The sequence below is a fragment of the Adiantum capillus-veneris genome, chromosome 4 (assembly GCF_014529385.1).
Source record: "Adiantum capillus-veneris isolate H3 chromosome 4, ASM1452938v2, whole genome shotgun sequence".
Lineage (NCBI taxonomy): Eukaryota > Viridiplantae > Streptophyta > Polypodiopsida > Polypodiales > Pteridaceae > Adiantum > Adiantum capillus-veneris.
Genome location: NC_140934.1, coordinates 119,539,960 through 119,556,472, shown reverse-complemented (window position 1 = coordinate 119,556,472; position 16,513 = coordinate 119,539,960). Strand labels below are relative to the sequence as shown.

The 16,513-nt window shown below is 49.7% G+C and overlaps 2 protein-coding genes across 4 annotated transcripts in view; both read right to left on the bottom strand.

Annotated features, from left to right (window-relative positions):
* LOC147459892 (U5 small nuclear ribonucleoprotein helicase) overlaps window positions 1-16,513 on the bottom strand; it is a 253,188-nt gene that overhangs the window by 216,890 nt on the left and 19,785 nt on the right. The window lies entirely within an intron of this gene.
* Window positions 8,361-9,125, bottom strand: LOC147459893 (uncharacterized). Its single transcript, XM_086510026.1, has one exon. It carries the CDS (start codon window positions 9,123-9,125, stop codon window positions 8,361-8,363), a length of 765 nt encoding a protein of 254 aa, XP_086366152.1.

Below are 16,513 nucleotides of genomic sequence, written 5' to 3'. Positions count from 1 at the left end.
CCCCACCTGCCCTAAAATTTTTGTTTAGAAAAAACTAAAATTCCACTAAAGACTCCTTAGCTTCTGAAATCTGCTGGGTCCAAGATAATTTGGAGAAGCACTGAAGGTACTTTCTCTCGCTGCTGCTGCCCCCCGTCCCCCCTCTCCTGCCTTTGCCCTCATCTGCTGCGTGCAGCCGCCAGCGCGCCCCCCGCCCCACGCTGCCGCCCAGCCCGCCCGCTGCCTATCCCGCCCAGCCCGCTGCCATCCAGCCCTCCCAATACCTCCTATCCCGCCAGCCCCGCCTCGCGTCCCCGGTTCTCTACGCTCATCTTCTTCCTCGAGGTACTCGGGCGCAGAAGGCCTCCTCTCCGTCAATGACTCTTCGCCTTCTCTCACACAGCAGCAGACACAGATGGAGGCTCAAGCTCTGCCACAGAGGGACTCCTCCGAAGTCCCCTCGCCCGACCCCAATGAGCCCACCATTCGACTTGCTCCTTCACCGACAGAGCAAGCGAGCCTAGCCGCAGAGGTAGAGCGCTTGCAGGCGACTTCTGTCATCTGCAAGATTCTCGGCACCAGACCTAGCAAAGGAGAGCTGCGTGATCTTCTCCAGGCCCGCCTTTTTGCAGAGGTGGGCAAGATCTTGGACGTTCAGATCCTCGGACTAGGCTACTATCAAATCGAGTTTGAGACGTCTGAAATGGCATCCAAGGTCATCGCCATGAGCCCCTTGACCATCCGAGCATTTTGAGCCCACTTTCTACAGTGGAGACATGGTTTTGACCCTGCTTCAGATGTGTTGGTAGAGGAGGCAGACGTTCTCATCTCCGTCTGCTTTCCTGGTTTGCGGAGGGAGTACCTACCACTTTTGTCCAGGATAGGCTCAGCGATTGGGACTGTCCCGGAGACACCTCGCACAGCAGCCACAGTAGCTGCCAAGGCGGCCGGCATTCCCTCAGTTTGCGTTCTGGTTAGGGATACTCACACTCTCCCGAAGGTCATCCTCCTTCCTCGGGTGAGTGGGGGTTGGTTTAGACAGAGCGTGGAGTATTCGGGCCTCCCGAATCAGTGCTTCATTTGTCGACAAATGGGCCATCTTGCGAAGGCCTGTCCACGAAGGAGGCCCCGACCTACACCACAGACGCAGCCCCAGCTTGCAAGGGCTGCCCAGCAGCCACAGGCAGAGACACAGAGCACACAGGCAGAGCCACCCTCCGAGCCTGGGGCTCCAGCGGAGGAGGGATGGCAGCAGGTTCGTGGTCGACGCCGACACGGGCCACAGCGACAACCTGGCACTCAGAGTGATCCTCGGGCGCCTGCCCAGCAGCAGTGGGTTCCCAGGGGGAACCGATACTGAGCAGGACGAGGTCCCTGCTCCAGGCCCCACCTCAGCTTCACCCCCGACAACCCCTCTTCCCCCCGAGTTCCCCCCCGCCTCTTGTTCCCGCCGCCTCTCCCCCTCCCCCCTCTACCTTTGCCGACCCCCCCCCCGTCCCTCTTCTCCCCCACCTCCCCTTGCTCCTTCACCCCCCCCCCCCCCCCCCCCCCCCCCCCCCCCCCCTCCCGCTCCAGTTCCACAGTTGACTCAGGGGGCAAGACCATCTTCGGCTGCTAGGAGATCTCTTGGCAGCGTTTTTGCCACAAGTCGCTTGGCAAGAGAGGGACTACCTTTCTTGCGACCCCCTTTAAAGGTACAGACGTCTCCCTTTGCAGCAGTCCCTCGAGGTCTAACGAGCTTTGACATTCGGCGCCAATGGGACTTCTTTGCCTATGACTTTACACGCTTTCTCGGCGACTCCTCTTCAGACCTTGAGGCAGCCTGCTTCAGGGTTCATGTTCTGTTCCTTGCAGCCAGGGGGATAGAGGCCCTGGACTCAGCAGTTGGCTTCTCTTTTCCCCTTTGTGGCAGGGACTAGACTGAGTGGACCCTCGACTCAGTGTTGGAGTGGCTGCATACACAGACCCTAGAGTTCTCTCACCACATGGGAGACCTAGGAGTTACACACTTGCTTTCTACTCTTTGGCCATTGGCCAAGTTTGCGGTGACTCCTCCAAATGCAGCACGATGTAGACACATTGTGGTTCACTTCTTTGCTGATACTCAGTGCTCACCATGCTATGTGGTATGAGGACTCCTGGACAGAGGAGGTTGCTTTACGTTCGGCTCGGGCTACTTTGGCTTGGTCCAGACACTCTTTGCAGTCACGCCTATCTAGAGGAAGCTCGGATGCGGATTACTCCCCATCCAAGCCAGCTTTGAAGATAGCACGTTTAGCTGCTGTGGCAGCATCTGTTCTTTCTCGCTCCCCATGAGGATCGTCTCATGGAACGTGCAGGGACTAGGTGGGCCCCAGTTTCAGCGTCAGAGGGGCCGACTACGTCAGGAGCTTCAGCGTTGCCTTGTGGGCGGAAATATTGATCTTCTCATGCTTCAGGAGCATCATCTGTGTGAGAGCCGCATTAGACGTTGTGGTCAGCTCTTGCGTGGACAATGTGATACTTTTTGGTTAGCTGCTTTTGGACCTGGAGACATCCAGGGTGGGGTATGTATGACTATTGCGGATTCTATGCAGCAGGCCATTGTGGGCAGAGGGATTATTGTGCCAAGCAGGGCTCAATGGATCACTATGCAGGTTCAAGGTTGCCTTGTGGGCTTTCTGAACATATATGCGTCCAATGTGGCGAGTGCGCGAGCAGAGTTTTGGTCACAAATTGTTGAGTCTCTGCCGCAGGCAGAGCAGTGGTGCATAGGGGGTGACTTCGACATGTTGGAGGACCTTCTGACAGGATTGGTGGTAGCCATGCTACTGTGCATGGAGTTGAGCTAGCAGCTTGGGAGAGGTTTTGTATGACTGAGGGTTTCGGATGTGTGGCAGTACTCTAGCTTTGTGAGGCCCCCAGACAGCCTAGCCTTCCCCCTCGTTCGGACCGCGGAGTGGGAGGAGTGAATCTATTGCGAATAGATCGCTTCTACACTAGTGACCATTTCTGTGACTTGGGTGGGACAGTTGGCTCAATGGATCACTATGCAGGTTCAAGGTTTCCTTGTGGGCTTCTTGAACATATATGCGCCCAATGTGGCGAGTGCGCGAGCATAGTTTTGGTCACAGATTGTTGAGTCTCTGCCGCAAGCAGAGCAGTGATGCATAGGGGGTGACTTCGACATGCTGGAGGACCCTCTGACAGGATTGGTGGTAGCCATGCTACTGTGCATGGAGTTGAGCCGGTAGCTTGGGAGAGGTTTTGTATGACTGAGGGTTTCGGATGTGTGGCAGTACTCTAGCTTTGTGAGGCCCCCAGACAGCCTGGCCTTCCCCCTCGTTCGGACCGCAGAGTGGGAGGAGTGAATCTATTGCGGATAGATCGCTTCTACACTAGTGACCATTTCTGTGACTTGGGTGGGACAAATGGCATTCTGGCAGAAAGTCCCTTCTCGGACCATGCACCAGTGATCCTCACAGTGGCAAATAGACAGAGGAGGGGAGCACGATGCTTCGCATCCCCGAGAGGGTCTTCTTGAACTCTGCACTCAGAGAGGGAGTAGAGGCTCTCTGGACAGAGAGCTTGGACATGCAGGATTCTCCTGCTGACAGAGTGGCCTCAGGACTAGCTCAACTTAGTCCCTTCTTTCTCCAGGAGTCTTTGGCTCGCCTGGCTGCAGCGAGAGAGGAGGAGCAGCGTCTCAGACGGGGCGTTGCTTCCTAGCAGAGGATGCAGGAGCAGCATCCAGACAGTCCTTGGTTGGAGAGCAATTACAACAAGCTCGCCAGGAGCTGGTTAGCACAGAGGAGCGGCGCCATGAGTTTGCTTCCATCGACAGGCATCTCAATGGACGCAGGTAGGTGACAGACTGATTGGTGCTTTCTTCTGCAAAATAAGGAACGACATCATAGCCATTTTCATCACAAAACTTTGTTGTGGGAGCATCCTCCACGACGCACACGTCCAGCGTAGCCAAGATGTGTTCCCATCCAAAAGGCTCTAACTCTTCTTCAGGAAATGGTTCTGGGATATAATCCCTATCCACTATAACCCGCTCTAGGATACATTCCTCACGTTTCAAGCTACCACATTGTGAAGCTCCACACATCCACAGTTCTTTAGGCTTACCTAACCAAGCTGGAAGTTCTGATCCTGCTACACGCGGGGTTTAGTGGTTGGCAGAGGCTAGAAGTCAAGGACTTGCTAGATCTACTCTCGAGAGGCAAAGAGAGTTGTGAGTGAGATACAAAAAGCATTTCACTCTTCAAAAATTTTGATGCTTTGAAAGTACTATTCCATATTCCATTTCACTTTCAATTTGTATTTTTTTGTTTGTTTTTGTTCATAGATTCATTTCAATACTTAGGACTACCACCATCAAATTTGGGCTGAAAAATGAGGGCAAAACTTGTTGACAACCATATTTTGGCAAAAGAGACCGTAACTTTGATAAAATAGAAGATTTGATGGTCAAGGCATAAAAACTAATCAAAACCCAAAAATTTAGTGCTAAAGGGTATCAACAAACTCACAAGAAGCACAAGGAGCCACCCTCCTTGGGAATGAGGTAGATGAGACCCTCACTCATGCTGTTAGGTATCTCTCCTATGCGCAAGATGTATTGAAAAGCACTACAGAGGTTTGGGCCAAGCAAGTCCCAGTACTCCAAGAAAAAAGTGGGAGTTAAGCCATCCTCATCTGACAACTACCACGGGGGACTGCACTAAGAGCCGTGTGCAACTCCTCAAGCTGAAGTGGCAACTCAAGCCTCTGACGCATCTCCTCAGTCACCAGGCAAAGCATCTGTGCCCACACCTGCTCTCTGCATGCATCCTGACGCTCTGACTGAGGCTCTGCAGAGAGTAACTCACGGTAAAAGTAGCAACTACACCCATGCCCTCTGGCTCAGAAGCAACTGACCCGTCGGGCCTCCTCAGCTGACTGACCTTGGCATGGGTATGCCGACAGTGGCGTCCCATCACCATCCTCAACTCAGCCTACAAAATTCTTGCCAATGCTCTGAGTTTGAGGATCCAACCACTTCTAGAGAGCCTTATACATGGGACTCAGACAGGTTTTGTCAAGGAGCATAGTATCCTTGACAACATCTTTACTTTTTGGGAGGCTTCTGCCCTAGTGCGGCTCCGTGGTGAGGATCTAGTGATTCTTCTTCTCGATTTTGAGAAGGCTTACGACAGAGTTGACTCAGACTTTCTGGAGGGCACTCTATGCAGGATGGGCTTCTCAGGCTTGGATCAGAGGAGTGTCAGCTTTTGTACAGACGGGCACACAGTCAGGTACTTTTGTCAGGAGGTAGAGGTGATCGTTTCATGCTCACACGTTCGATCAGAGAGGACTGCCCTCTTGCCCCTTTCCTCTTTTTGTTCTATGCTGAGGCAATGAGCAGGTTTTTGGTGTCGCAGCAGGGTGGTTTACGGGGCTTAGCACTTCCTATTTGGGGAGATGAGCTATTGGACGCTATTGGATGACTCAGCCTTGTACTTGGATGGCCAGCAGGCCAACCTTCACAGCTGTGAGCACGCTCTTGAGACCTTCTGTTGTGCATCTGGCGCACTGATCAACTGGAGAAAGACAGTGGCTTTCTCGGTTGGTAGTGCAAGGGAGGGTTTCACGTGGATTCCCCCAGGGACTGCAGTTCGGTACTTGGGCTGTCAGGTTGGTTTAGACTTGTCTCCCGAGCAGCAGATTGCTCCCCTTCTCTTGTCTATCAGGAGGAAGTTGTTACATTGGAGCTCCGCACGACTTTCTTTGGCTAGCAGAGTTGTAGTGGCCAACCAGGCGTTGTTGGCTACTATGTGGTACATCACTTCTTGCTGGGTCTTCTCGAGTTCTTGTATCAGCCAAGTAGAGAGGCTGATCAAGAACTTCCTTTACTCAGGGCGTGACACTTAGACAGCCCGAGCCAAAGTGGCTTGGCAGTTCATCACTCTTCCTTGTTCACAGGGAGGGCTTGGGATCATAGACCCAGCACAGCAAAGCAGAGCCCTTCTTGGGAAGTTCATCGTCCGAGGACTTCTTCCAGGTGAGGAGCCCTGGAAGGAGTTCTTGCTACAGCGGCTTCGTGCTAGGGTGCCTCAGGCAGGAGGCCCCTGGCAACCTTCGACCGGATGGATCTTCACAGAGATGCGCAGAGTTGGTTTGAGCAGGAGACGGGAGGACCGCTTCGCTGTGGGTTTGCTTCGATCTTGGGAGCACTTGCGGCGAGGCCTGGAGCAGCGGCAGCCGACTTGCACGGAGGAGCGCCTTCGACAGCCCCTTGTTTGGAACCCCATGGTTAGCACTCAGAGAGGCCACATGGCAGCGGGTCAAGCACGCTCTATAGGTGACTGGCTACAGTTTTCAGGCTTGTGAGAGGAGCTGCAGGGCTTTCAGTTGCAGGGCATGAGAGGGGTGCAGAGCATGTGCCAGGACATCTTAGAGGCAGTTCCAACTGAGTGGCTCACACCTCTCTAGTCAACAGCACCCAGATGGATGGGAGCCTTTACGCGACTGGAGGTTCTCATCTCAGTTCGGGCTTGTTCAGAGATTGTTCCCTCCCTCTTTTTCGAGTTACAGGGTGAGGGACGGTTACAGCGAGTTGTAGTACAGGCCCCACGGGTGGCTGAGTGCTGTTTTCAGAGGATCCGAGAGGTGGGCATCTGTGCGAGGACTTGTGTCATTGATCCTGACCGAGCTGCTCTTGAGACTGGACATTGGAGACTGTGGGCTTGGGAGTGTTGTCCACTGGCACGAGTACAGGGGGATCCTGGAGAGTGGCTATGGAGAGACCCTTTCTCTTCTACAGACCACCCAGGCGTCCGTACACTGTTCGACTGGGACGTGACATTCTGGCAGCACAGAGAGAGGCTCGCCCTGCTGCCAGAGTTACCACGGAACGCCCCTACCAAGGCCCAGAACGCCGGGACGGCGTTCCGGCCGGTTGCATGTACCTGGAACGGCCCGGCGTTCCGACAAACCAGGGAATACCGGAACGGCAAGGGGGAACGGGGCCGGAACGTTCCAGAACGGCAGCAATGGTAAGAAAGCATAAATGGGGAAATTTTGGGTGTGTGTTTTTCCTTATAAATTGCTCCCCTTTCCTTCCCAAATGCAACAAGCCTCGAGGCTCTCTCTCTTCCTCTACCCTCGCGCTCAGGAATCAAGCTCTCAAGCTCTCTCTCTTGGGCTTGCCCTCAATTTTCAAGGCTTCAAGCTCTCTCCCCCTTGGTCTCAAGAAGTGAAGCCTCTCTCAAGCTCTCTATCTCAAGCATGCATTGTGTCTGTTGTGAACGTACTATGACCATGCATCACCACACGATGCAATCAAGCTGTAATAAGGTTGAATGGTATGTTTTTTGTGAGTATTAGAGTCAAAGGACTCTAATACTACTTATATCCAAAGTTCAAACACATAACGCCAAAAATTGCATTATTTGAGTGTTTTTTAATGCCTCCCATTCCGCGCCGTTCCCGTTCCGGACCCCTTGCCGTTCCCCCGTTCCACAGGGAGGCCCGTCGCCGTTCCCGTTCCGCGTTCCGGGAAACTATGCCTGCTGCAGCACCTCATTGGCAGGAGGAGGGTCTCACAGCTAAGTTTTTGGCAACTTTTTGGGAGAGGTTGTGGGACTCCAGACAGTCGAGGCGAGTCACCTTGTTTCAGTGGCTGATCGCACACAGAACTACAGCAGTTGGGAGCTGGCTTGTGCATAGTAGTCTCTCGGCCGCATGCACAGCTTGTGACCATCTTATGGAGAGTCAGCGCCACTGTCTTTAGGACTGTCCCTTGGCACAGCAGGTGTGGCTTCGTGTTCTTCGGCTGATGCATGCTCCAAAGTTACTTGGAACGGGAACGGGGAACGGGAACGGGGGGCTTCGAAACGGTACCGGAACGTTAGGCGGGGACCGGAACGGGAACGCCGGAACGGTCCACCAAAAAACGCTGAAATTAGCCTCAAAACAGCCTATAAGTTAGGAAACAACTATAAGCCAAGCTTCTAACACCTACTTGGACAATTAGAATCATGTTCAAGCATGTTTTAAGTTTCAACATGTCGCTTGTGCGCGATGCGCGTTAGTGGTTGCGGATGTAAATTCAATTTACCGGGGTTGTAGACACCTCATAACATACTAAGTGCATCACAAATAACATTATCTAGGAAGTGCAAAGATTGAAGAGCTCAATAAAGTTGAATAGACAGAAAGACGGATTAAAAACTTAAAAGACTATGACTATATAGTATAAATTCAAGTGTGGCTTATAAGGCCAGCCAAGGCACTACAAAAAGGTAAGCACTGAGAAAAGATAAGAGTCGAGGCTCAAGAGTAAAGACTAGCCACTATGGACTCAAGAGCTCAATACATAGATGCCATAATGGAAACATGTCAAGGGCCAAGGCTCAAGGACCAGTGGCAGAAGAGCCAGCCTGCCAATCTGTAGTGGTGTCATGGAGATCATGGATGTCATCCCAATCCTCATCCCCAACAGGCTCGTCCGCATCATCCACTTCATGTAAAACCTCTATAGATCCACCCTCCCCAAGTATCTCCGCCTCTGCCTCCATCTCCCACTGTAGAAAGGGATCTGATACTTTGGATGCCAACTTGCAAAGCATACGCAAGTTTGCACTCACAAATACAAGATCATTTGCTTTCTCCACTGCAAGTCGGTTTCTCTTCATGGATGCAACGTGGCTATAAACACTCCACAATTGCTCCAAGCAAGAGGAGCTAACCGCTTGGCTGAGGATGCGGATAGCTAGTCTCTGAAGCTCTGGCCCATCTGAGCCATAGTCCTGCCACCACAAAACTGAGGAGATCTTGGTGCGATCAACTTGGGCATCGGCAAGCCCAAATGATCCTCGCATATCCCTGTACATAGCAAGTTGATCCTTGATTTTGCGGCGCTCTTCTCGATCAGGGTGAAACATGGTCAAGATCTCGTTCCATTGCTTGGTCACCTCCCCATCATGCTCCTGTCCTGCACCTTGAAACTCTGGATCCAGCACAAAAGCCGCACCATGGAAAGGGGAAGCATAGGCGTCCCATTTGCTCTGACAAAGCAAGCTAATCTCCTCAAACCTATCTGCATTTGGCTCAAGTGTTTGGAGGGCCTCCACCATGCGATCCATGGCCTCATAAACCTTGCCAATGCAAGGTTGCATGCCATCAACTACTCGAAGCAAGTGGAGTACCGGCTGTACTATTTGGTCTATAGTCTTCAGTGACTCCCAAAACTGGGGATCCTCTGACTTGCTTGCACATAAGATCCCTGCGACTGAACCTGCGTAGGATGAGGAAGTATACTCCGTACTGATGAGGGTCTGCCGCACTGCACTCTGACATTCGCATAGGCGATGAACCATTAGGTAGTTGTAGGCAAAGCGGGTCTCGCAATACTACAAGAGAACCTTACCCCCTGACCGCTTCAAGAATGCAGCACGAAGGAGATTGTGATTGTTGATGAAGGACACTATCTTGGACGCACTTGTAATGAGAGGCTCAATCCAAGGTAGGCGCCCTATATCCTTTAAAAGGTTATTGAGACAATGTGCCATACAAAATGACACTTTGATGCGGGGATACATGCCCTCCAAAATGGCGCCGGCTGCCCTGTTTGATGCCTCCCCATCCGTGACAAGCTGCAACACCATCTCTGGGCCAATGATCTCTATGGCAGACGCCCACTCTCCAGCAAGCACATCGGCGGATTTCCCTGTTTCTGTGGCGTCATGTGAGTGGGCAAAGTACATCTCTCCCTTGCAATAAGCCACAAGCCCATGAATGGATCTCCTCCTTGTGTCGCTCCATCCATCTGCAATGAGTGTCACTCCATACTTGGCCCATTGTCGCTTCATGTTTACGGCTGCCATCTCCACAACGGCCTTCTCTCTATCAAGAAGAGTAGTACGGAGGGCCTCTGAAGTGGGTGGCACGTAGCGTGGCCCGTAATCCCCAATCCTTGTGCACATTGCCTTGAAGTAGTCCGACCTATACAATGTACATGTCACAAAGGTCAAAAGAGAAGACAATGTAGATTGAAAAACAAACATACTAGTTATGGTCATGATATGAAAGAGCATTGAGAACTTGGAACTTACCGAGCCTTTATGAAAGGGATATGATCGTGATAAAAAAAGCGGGCAACGGCGGCATCCACATCCTCCTTCTTTTTGGGATCCCATGACGAATCTAGAGTTTGTTGACGATGGGTGGGATGAGAGGGAGTGCTCGTTTGAAATGATGATTGAGCCGCCACACTACTACCTCCAACGGAAGCGTGCGAATGAGTGGTAGAAGAAGGAAAAACCAAGTGATTGGGGTCAATGGCTCTCCGCTTCGGTCGATCATTTGCTTTGGCTCTTATGATGGCATCCTTGATCTCAAGCTCCTTCTTCTTCTCGGCCGTCACATTAATGCAAAGTTTCACTTGCTCCCCCACTATGTGAAGGAGATGTGCTCGAACCTTGCTTGTCCCAGATTTGCGTTGAAATCCACATAGTTTGCACGTCCATGATCTTGCACCGCCTTCTTTGCCCAAGACTTCGGAGTGCACCTCATCCCACCATGAAGGCTCATTCTTCTTTCCTCTCTTACCAACCGAGGGACCTTCATTTGATGCGGAAGCTTGTGCCATGTTGATGGCGCTTGAGACTTGAGGCTTGAAACTCAAGAGAGAGATGGAGGGATGGAGCTTGAAAGTTGAGAGAGGGATGCAATGAAGGAAATTGGAATGGAGCTTGCAAGTTGCGAGAGGGATGAAGCTTCAACCTTGAGAGCTTGTGGCTTCGAGCTTGAGAGAGAGGGTGAGAGAGGCTTGAAGCTTCAAGCTTGAGAGAGGGTGTGAGAGAGTGGCTTCAAGCTTCAAGCTTGAGAGGGAGGGTGAGAGGGAGAGAGTGGCGCTTCAAGACTCAAGTAGCAATGCGGGAGAGTGAGGGCTATGAAATTGTGAGGGGTGTGCATTAGCTTTTATAGGAGAAAATAGTGAAGACCCCCCCCCCCCCCCCCCCAAACACACACACACCTCTAGTATGAACCATCCCATGAGTGGGCGCTCCAAAAACTGCCGCCTGTTTTTGAAATTTAAAAACTGCCACCCAAATTTGAATTTTAAAAACTGCCGCCAGACGTTCCGTCCGGCCGTTCCGGACCGTTCCGTCCCGTTCCGCCCGGCTCGAACGCCGTTCCGCTGTTACGTTCCGGAACCGGAACGTCCGCCCGTTCCCGTAGTCGTTTCTCCGGCCGGCCTTGCTCGGAACGCCGTTATGGAACGAAATGCCCCCGTTCCGCCCGTTCCGTGTTACTGTGGCATGCTCTCTCCACGGCTCGGCAGTACACTTGGGGTGTCACGTGACACATCCAACCCTATGTGTCTGTTGCTAAATTGGCTTTATCTTATAGAAAAATAATTCTAAATGAATTATTGGATTTATAAGTGAGAGGGTTTTCTCGCTTGGAACACAAAGGAAAATTAATTCTAAATGAATTATTGGAATTTTAAGTGAGAGGGCTTTTCTCACTGGAGACATCCGAGTACAGAGTATTCCTAGTGCGTCATTCAAAGTAATGACGGGAGCACTGAGAACGGGAATATCTGTAAGGCCACCAGGAACGGGTACTTTTGATGCGTCACATCGGATGGGTGATAGGGAGCATCGGAAAGAAGTATCCGACCATCCGGGAACGGACATCTCTGATGCGTCATAGGATGGGTGACATAGAGCATCGTGAAGGAGATTGTATCGTAAGTTCGGTAGGAAAGGACTAGGTGATGGGTATTCCTGATGCGTCACAAGGTGGGTGACGGGTGCATCGGAAAGGGAATATCCATAGTCGGGAGGAAATTCCGAACTGTGTTAGAATTGTGCACAAGGAAAAGCAAGCACTTGAATGAAGATGGGTTCAGAGGAAACTTTGAGGAAAAACAGATGCTTTTTGAGAAAGCGGGATTGCTTTCCGGGAAAGCAGATGCTTTCCCGCGAGGAAGTTTATGTTTGCATTGGAATTGTGTGTGTGATTGCATCCAGGGACGCCTGGGAAGTGTTGTGAAAGCATTGTTTTTAACTTATAAGGTTTTATTGAGTTTTTGGGCAAGTTCAGACTATTTTTTAAAATACGCCGGCCGCCCATTTAATAAGTGGGCAGCCATTTGATAAATAAGGCAACAGATCAGCCAGAGTTTTCTCTCTCTTTTTCTAGCAGAACGGAAAAAAAAAATTTAAAAAAAATTATAAAAAAAAAACGGCCGCGATCTCTACGCGAGCAGCTATTCGTGCCCGTGGCTAGGAGCTATAAAAGCATCACATGCCCTTACTCAGAAGGAGGACCAATCTTTGTAAGGAGGAGATGCTGCTACAAATTTCAACCGTAAAGAAGACGTTGCAGGTGATGCCCATGGCTGCCCCAAGTGTACCAGATGTCGCCAAGACCCAGTGCGTGAGTTGCCTCGCGAAGAAGTGCCTACGAAGCGTGTTTCCATCGCGACAAGTTGCTGTTTTTCTCTGTTTTCAGCCCATAAACATCGTAGACGGGGCTGATTTACGAGAAGGAACCCGAGAACACACCTCTTTTGTGTGTAGGATTGGAAGAGAGGATTTTCTATGGAGAGATCTCTTCCGGGGAATTGCTTTTCAAGAACGGAGTTGCGTTTCGAGCGTCGAGACTTTGAAGGTAACGATTTTCATGTTATGAACTCTGAGTATTTGTTTGCAGGTGTACTTCCTCTTAGTGAGGGAGTAGGAGCAGAGGAAGGTATGAGCCTCTGCAGGAGAAAACCGCTCTGAGGAACTAGAGCCAGATCATCCCAGGGGTTTCGTACCCGAGTTTGGAAAGTAGATCCACGGATCAGAGAGAGGTAGTCTCTCAAGTTGTGATCCGGAAGTTGGGATTCCCAAGTAAGGACTTCGTGTCCGGGAAAGCAGAGTTGTTCTGCGGGAAGAGGACTCTGGAAAGAGAGTTGGAAAAGAGTTGCAGGGATGCCATGCCCTGAGTCTAGAAGGTGAGATCCAGAGGCGAGAACCTTGATTCTCGAGGAATTGGAATAAGGAACGGAAGTTCCTTGGAATAGGGTTTTGCCCTAGGAATCGGAAGTTGAGGCTTCCGAGAACCATCAAGTCTTATTCTAGAACGAACGTGGTAATACGTTCGGTTCAAGTGCTTGTATAGACTTCTCCTCAGTAATAAAGATACTATTACGGGGGGGGACCAGCCCATCTTCTGGTCCCCAGTACTGTGTCGATCTTCTCACTCTCTATCTCTCTCTCTATTTATTTCTCTCTATATCCTCTGGCTTCAGTAACAAGTGATAAATCCTATTTATCCGAGTGTATTTTATATTGTTATGCGCTCCCGTTTGTGACAATGTCCGCGGACAAGCTACAGCACGACAAGGGTTCAGTCAGTCCAGTCAGTCTAGATTAGTAGTGATCTAGCACTTTTGTGAGCCTATTCGTAGACCGTGCATGCCCAGTCACTTAGTGTAGATGCATATCCTCTGGTTGCACACGACATGATCATAAGCATTCCCATCAGAATCCATCATAATCAATCAGGGAAATTTTCCAGTGATTTTAGCCTATTTTACCTATTTTTGGCATTTTTCACTTATTAATTTAAGTGAAAAACTTTCCAACAAACCGCATGAGGGAGCGCAAAGAGGCCTTCCTCAGACTTCGGTGTCCTGGGCCTTTTTCCACCATGGTCGAGGGTGTACGTAGATGGCACTACCGTCCACCTGTGTGGCTTTTCCCTCCCCTCCCATTTCTTGATTTAGCCTCATTGTACATATGCTGCTTTGTCATTGGGAGAGTCTTCCCATCATGGTTGTTGTAGGCCTCTCTCAAAGAGGTGGTTATAGCCCTATGGGCAGTTTCATTAACTAATAAAAGGATCTTTTTCTTGGAAAAAAAAAAATCAAAAGAAAAAAGCCACTCTGCCAACAAGAATGCTCTCAAACTTCCAGAGCAAGAGGAAGTTGCAAGTGATGTGTAGTATGTACTTCCTCCTTAGATTGTCTGCCAAAGTGTTCCATTCTGTTCTAGTGACAAACCACAAATGTCACAAACGGGAGCGCACACGAATAACCAACAAGCTGAAAATAAATAATCTTTCAACTAAATAGAGTTGAGGGAGAAGTTCGACACAGTATTTGGGACCAGAAGATGGGCTGGTCTGGCCCCCCCAGAATCTTTATTAGGGAGAATCTTTTTACAAGCACAAGAACCGGAGTGACCCCTCTGTTCTAGATCTTTCGACTCGATGGCCTATTCCTTCCCTTGCGGGAAATTCCTGAGAGACGAGCTCTCAATTCAATTTCCATCTATTCCAGAGCGTAAAGCTCTACAGACCCTTCCCGATTCCGTTCCCCAAATCTATGAGCATATGCAGAGGCCTCTTTGCTCCTTCTCCGTGAATGGAGTACCTGCAAAAGCAAAAACACAAAACAACTCCTATGGCGAATTTACAATTGATGCATGTCGCTCTTTGCACGGAAAAGTGACCTCCGTAGGCTTATCTTCACACAAGCACTTGCAGATTCCTCGCGGCAGAGTCTTCTCCAAGTTTCAGCACTGGCTTCTTCTGCCCGTCTCTACGATCTTTACGCGTACTCCACTTTCCAATTCGGGGTTCCTACCAGACCAACAAAATATTACCTTTCCGATGCTCCCGTCGCCCCATCACGTGACGCATCACGAATATTCGTTTCCCGATCTCTCCTACCGAACTAACGGTACAACCCCTTCCCAATATTTAATGTCACCCATCATATGACCCATCAGAGTTGTCCGCTCCTGATGGTTTTTGATAATTCTCGTAAATCTACAGTTCCTAACCTTACGGTTCAAGTGCACACATTTAAATATTATAATTTCAATAAAAAGAAATTACTCTGAAAAATAAGAAAATAGTCCATTTAGCAATATCCCTCTGGCTTCTAAACAGTTGTCCTCAGTTGTAGTGCTTGTACATATCCTTCCAGAATCTCGGGATAGGATCCTAATTCCTGCTCAGTCGTACACTGAGCGTCTAGAGTAGAATAATTCTTAAACTTTACCAAACGCTTCCATGTAATCTTCTCGGACTTAAGTGGCCGCTCCCTATGATAAATGATATGCTCCGGTTGGAGTATTTCTTCCATTTCCTCATTCTCAGGAGGTTCCTCCGCAATAGGCTGACTTGGAGGCGGTCCCACTTATGGCCGGAGTAAACTAACATGGAAAGCATTGTGGATCTTCCAATTAGATGGTAAATCTAATCGAAACGTCACATCCTTCACTTGGTCAATTATCTGAAACGGTCCATAATATCGATTGGAAAGTTTTACCACTTTCCCTTTACGAGTCGTTTGTTTCTTTAGTCTTGCCTTCTCAAACTTGAGTAAGACTAACTGTTAAGTCCAGATTCCTTTTGTGCTTGTTTGCAGCTTTCTTATGTTTTTCTTGAGAGCGCAAAACTGCTCTCTTAACTTGCCCGTAGGCCGTGTCCAAACCTCGGACAAACTCATCGGCTGCAAAAATCTTATCCTTAGTGACAAGGATCGGTGGAAGCAAAGGCTTACCATAAAGAATCTCAAAAGGTGCTTTCGTCGTAGACGAGTGTACTGTATTGTTAGCGTACTCGACAAGGGGCAAATACATCTCCCAGTCAAAGACTGTCTTTCTGACACATAAGATTTCAGCATATCCAATACTGTGGAATTAGCGATCTCACTCTACCCATCCGTTTGAGGATGATATATAGAAAAAAAATTCCACTTCGTGCCAAGGTTATCAAACAAGGCACGCAAAAAGTTTCCTGTCATGCGAGGATCTCGATCACTCACAATAGACTTAGGCATCCCATGATGCTTAAATATCTATGCTAGCAAAATCCTAGCCATATGATCCAGTTTTCTTGACTGGAATAAAGTAAGCTTGCTTGCTAAATTTGTCCACAATGATCCCGATTGCATCATTTCTAGTCTGAGTCTTTGGGAGATCCATAATAAAATCCATGGCAATACTCTCCCAAGGTTGATCAGGCACAGGTAGAGATTGAAGTAACCCAGGCGTCTTATGCCGATCATACTTTACTTTTTGGCAAACCAAGCATTCCCTAACATATTGATCAATGTCTGCTTTAAGGCTTGGCCAAAAGAAATATCTTTGCGATACTAAAGTCCTAGGGAGAATTCCCCGATGACCCGCATAAGGTGAAGCATGTGCTTCTTTCATGATTTTCTTTCTCAATGGTTCTGCCACGCAAATTGCTTGGTGGTGATAGAGGTAACCATTCCGAATAGAATAGGGATACTCATTCTCTCCGTTACGTAACTTACTTCAAATGGAGCAGTCTGGGTCATTCAAATACAACTCTGGAAGTGATTCTAATTCTTGGTGATACACAGAAGTAACTTGTCACATGACACATCCAACCCTATGTGTCCATGGACAAGCTACAGCACAACAGGGTTCCGTCAGTCAAGTCAGTCTAGATAAGAAGTGATCTGTCACATCTTCACAGCAGAGCCACCACATCACAAAGCGTTTCCAGCAGATCCTCATCGCCAAGCACC

Coding starts and splice junctions, on each gene's coding strand:
- LOC147459893 (XM_086510026.1), bottom strand. CDS start 9,125: ATGCAACCTTGCATTGGCAAGGTTTATGAGGCCATGGATCGCATGGTG.